The sequence below is a fragment of the Meles meles genome, chromosome 9 (assembly GCF_922984935.1).
Source record: "Meles meles chromosome 9, mMelMel3.1 paternal haplotype, whole genome shotgun sequence".
NCBI classification, from domain to species: domain Eukaryota; kingdom Metazoa; phylum Chordata; class Mammalia; order Carnivora; family Mustelidae; genus Meles; species Meles meles.
This window is the reverse complement of record NC_060074.1, coordinates 68,926,855-68,930,921: the sequence shown is the minus strand read 5'-3', so window position 1 is coordinate 68,930,921 and position 4,067 is coordinate 68,926,855. Positions and strand designations below refer to the sequence as shown.

General features: G+C 60.2%; 1 protein-coding gene across 1 annotated transcript; it reads left to right on the top strand.

The window, feature by feature from the left end:
- On the top strand, positions 1-2,537 carry DLX2 (distal-less homeobox 2). The gene is made up of 3 exons (XM_046019518.1): positions 1-400; positions 896-1,080; positions 1,585-2,537. The coding sequence occupies exons 1-3, from the start codon at positions 7-9 to the stop codon at positions 1,999-2,001; spliced, it is 996 nt and encodes a 331-aa protein (XP_045875474.1). The 5' UTR covers positions 1-6; the 3' UTR covers positions 2,002-2,537.
- The last annotated feature ends 1,530 nt before the right edge of the window (positions 2,538-4,067 follow it).

Below are 4,067 nucleotides of genomic sequence, written 5' to 3'. Positions count from 1 at the left end.
GCCAGGATGACTGGAGTCTTTGACAGTCTGGTGGCTGATATGCACTCGACCCAGATCACGGCCTCCAGCACGTACCACCAGCACCAGCAGCCCCCAAGCGGCGGCGGCGCTGGCCCCGGCGGCAGCAACGGCAGCAGCCTCCACAAGCCCCAGGAGTCGCCCACACTGCCGGTATCCACAGCTACCGACAGCAGCTACTACACCAACCAGCAGCACCCGGCGGGCGGCGGCGGCAGTGGGGGCTCGCCCTACGCGCACATGGGCTCCTACCAGTACCACGCCGGCGGCCTCAACAACGTCCCTTATTCCGCCAAGAGCGGCTACGACCTGGGCTACACCGCCGCCTACACCTCCTACGCACCCTACGGGACCAGTTCTTCCCCGGCCAACAACGAACCTGGTATGCACAACGCTGGCGTCAAGGGTGACAAGTCAGTCTAGTTCCTGGGATGGGTGGGAGAAAATTGTTTGGGGCGGGGATCCATCCGGAACCCTTGCCGAGTACTCTGCCTGCTCCCTCCCTGCCCGCCCTGCGCCTTTTACTCTTCTCAACCGCCAGTCTGCCGAGGGTCACTGAGTAGGTCCCTCGGGGCTCGGCTGGTGGGACCGGGTGGCCTTAGGGGGCCGAGTGGGCGCGCGGTGCATGCTCCATGGCAACTCATTTCCTTACCACCTGCTCCTTCTTTCTCTCCGGTTGGCTCCTTCTTCCCCTTCCTGGAGAATCCAGGTCCCAGGTTCCATGGCGGTTCGAGTCCGCACTTAGCGAAGCGCCCTGCTCGTCTCCGGGAAGCCGCTCCCCGGCTCAGGCCAAGTCCCAGGCCAGGCGCTTACGCCCAGCGGGAAGTCTTTGGAGCCCCCCGGTTTGTGCTATTCTCACGGTTGCGTTGCGTTGCAGAGAAAGAGGACCTCGAGCCTGAAATCCGGATAGTGAATGGGAAGCCAAAGAAAGTCCGGAAACCCCGCACCATCTACTCCAGTTTCCAGCTGGCGGCTCTTCAGAGGCGTTTCCAAAAGACTCAGTACCTGGCACTCCCCGAGCGAGCGGAGCTGGCGGCGTCTCTGGGCCTCACCCAGACTCAGGTGAGGGCTCCCGGCCTGGAGCGGAACGAGGAGCGCGCGGGCCTGGGATGGCTGGGAAGCAGGCGGGGTCAGCACAATGTTTTAAAAAAGTGTTTCTAAAGTAATTTTAAGGATTACGAGGCCCGTGCCTTGGGCGGCCTCAACTTCTACTCCTTAAGTTGAAATCCCCCAGGGGGGCGCCGCGCGTGAGAAAACCAAAGGACCGGAGTGGGCAAAAAGCCGCTTTCGCAGTCTTTCCGCGCGGTACTGATTAAGCGGGTAAAATCACTGGCCCGCCCCCCCGCCCCCGCTGTCACCACCACCACGGTGCACCCACACCCGCTGTCTCCGATTTTCTGGGATTGCCTCCCAATGGAGTGGGAGCCATCCCAGCCTCCGAGGCCTCGGCACGTGATCCGCTCACCTGCCCCGCGTGCTTTCCACGCTCCTCCACCACCCCCCCGCCCCCGCCCCCGCCCCAGATCCAGGTTCTTCCACTAACGCTCGGGTCCCTTTTCCACAAAGGTCAAAATCTGGTTCCAGAACCGCCGGTCCAAGTTCAAGAAGATGTGGAAAAGCGGTGAGATCCCTTCGGAACAGCATCCTGGGGCCAGCACCTCGCCGCCTTGTGCTTCACCGCCCGTGTCGGCGCCGGCCTCCTGGGACTTCAGCGCGCCGCAGCGGATGGGGAGCGGTGGCGGCCCCGGCAGCGGCGGCAGCGGCGCCGGCAGCTCGGGCTCTAGCCCGAGCAGCGCGGCCTCGGCTTTCCTGGGCAACTACCCGTGGTACCACCAGGCCTCCGGCCCTGCCTCACACCTGCAGGCCGCCGCGCCCCTGCTGCACCCAACGCAGACCCCGCAGCCGCACCATCACCACCACCATCACCACCACCACCACCACGGCGGCGGGGGCGCCCCGGTGAGCGCGGGGACGATTTTCTAACCCGAGGGACACTGCGCAGGAGACTGAGAGAACAGAGATCGGTGATCCTCAGTGCTCGCTCGGAGAGCCGGAGGGTCCCTCCAGCTGGCCCTCGGACGCCTCCCACCCTCTGTGAAGAGAGGCCCGGGAGGGCCCGCCACGGGCCCTGCTCCCTCGCGCGGCCACTGAGCGGCGGGGAACTGGAAGGTTTTTTGAGGCCCCCCGGCAGGGCCGCCCGCCTTGGCCGCCTTTCCGACCTGAGCCCCGCCTCAGACATGCCTCCCCCGCCTCCGCGACCCAAGAGGCAGTCGGGCGCCTTCCTTGCCGCGGGCCACGAGCTGAGTCCGGGGGGAGGGACGCCTCCCCCGCCCGCGAAGCTTCCAGGGTGCTCTGAGGCTCCTTTCTCCATGCCCGCCCCCAGGCCCTGCTCCAGCGCTGGGCTGATTGACCTCCCCGGCCTGCGCGCCCTCCCCACTCGCCCCCGTGACCTGGGCGGCCCGCCGCTTTTTTTCTGCCCCGCTGTCCCAAGTCCTTGGAGCCCCCCCCTCTGCCCTGCCTTAGATCCCGCCCCCTCCCCCAGGAACGCTCCCTTAGCCCTTTCCTCATCCATCACCAGTGGAGTTTTTTTATTTTTATTTTTTTAAAAGTTTAGGTGCCTTTGCGGATGACCTCATTTTGATGTTGGGGAAAAAATGATTTTTTAATATGTGGACACTGCAAAAAATGTGTTTAAATTATCTTTTTTAAAACCTATTCAGGATTGTTAGGCTGGACTTCGACATAGAGTTTGTAAATAAAGGTGTCTGTGCAGATTTTCCCACTGATTTATTTGTATAAAAATACTCGTCTTTTCAGACTTTTTTGTAAACCCCCCCCCACATCTGTGAAAACTGCGGTTTAGCAGTGACCTCAGCAATCCCTCCATTTTATTTTTCCCTTTGAAAATTTTCTCAGTTAAACTAAGCTACTGATTGGGTTTTATTTTATCTTATCCTAAAGTCTTTGTTTTTGAAATGAAAGATATTTTGGGGTTATTTATTATGAAAACAACATGCTCTTAATGTTGATTTTACAATATGAAGAGATTATTTAAATAAATTATTGTTTTCATGGGATGTGTGCGCTTTTTCCTTGGTGTCATGACCTGGAGCCTCGAGCCCCCTGCCCGGGCGCTGAATCTGGCCGGCCGAGAAAGTGACATTTCCATCTTTCAGAGGCTTCGAGAGCGGTGAGGCGAGGCGAGAACAGGCGCGCTTGGCATGGGCCTCCCCGAAAATGTTCACTCTCTGCGGGCACTCGAGTCTTGGCGCGGGGTTTGCCCTCTTGAGGCGCGGTGAGTCACCCTGTGCCCTGGCGGCTGCAGCCTCCGCCCGCCCGACCCCTCCAGGGCCGGCGCCACTGCCCCTCGCCTGGGCGGTCTCTGTCGCCCCCGCACCGGTGGGGCAGGCCGGGCAGAGCTTCGAGCCGCCGCGGGGGACCTGCAGTCTCAGCCCGAGTGCGTGCAGAAGCCAGGGTCAGACCCCTACCTTGGACCCTCCCCTCTGCTTGCCCTGTGGCCCTGCTGGGGCTGCCAGAGCTGAGAACTCAGTGAGTCACCCTGGCCCTCGGGAAACTCGGTTGGCTGCTCTGGAATGTAGGGCGACCCCGGCACACAGGGCTGCACTAACACACATACAATCACACACTGTGACTCTTAGTCACATCTATACTATCACACACTCTAGTATGCACACAGTCACACACTCCTCCTGAGTCACACCCGCACACGACTGACAAAAATTCATGCACGTGCATCTTCACATACACAGACACACAAACCCACACAAGCACACTCACGCACACAGGCACATTCACATAGAGACTGAGGCACACTGCTGTGAGAGTGGCACCCTTCCATCTCATTCTCTGAGGGGAAAGGTGCTCACACCGTTCAGCTCTGCCTCCCACCCTGGGTCCCAGCCACCCAGCTTCCATTGTGGGAAGTGACCCTACTTTCTGTCCTTCTCTGCAAAGGCCAAGGGTAGGTGGGTAATACAGGCCTGAACTAAAAGTCCCTTTCCTTCAAAGCACTGAGGCCTACAATGGAA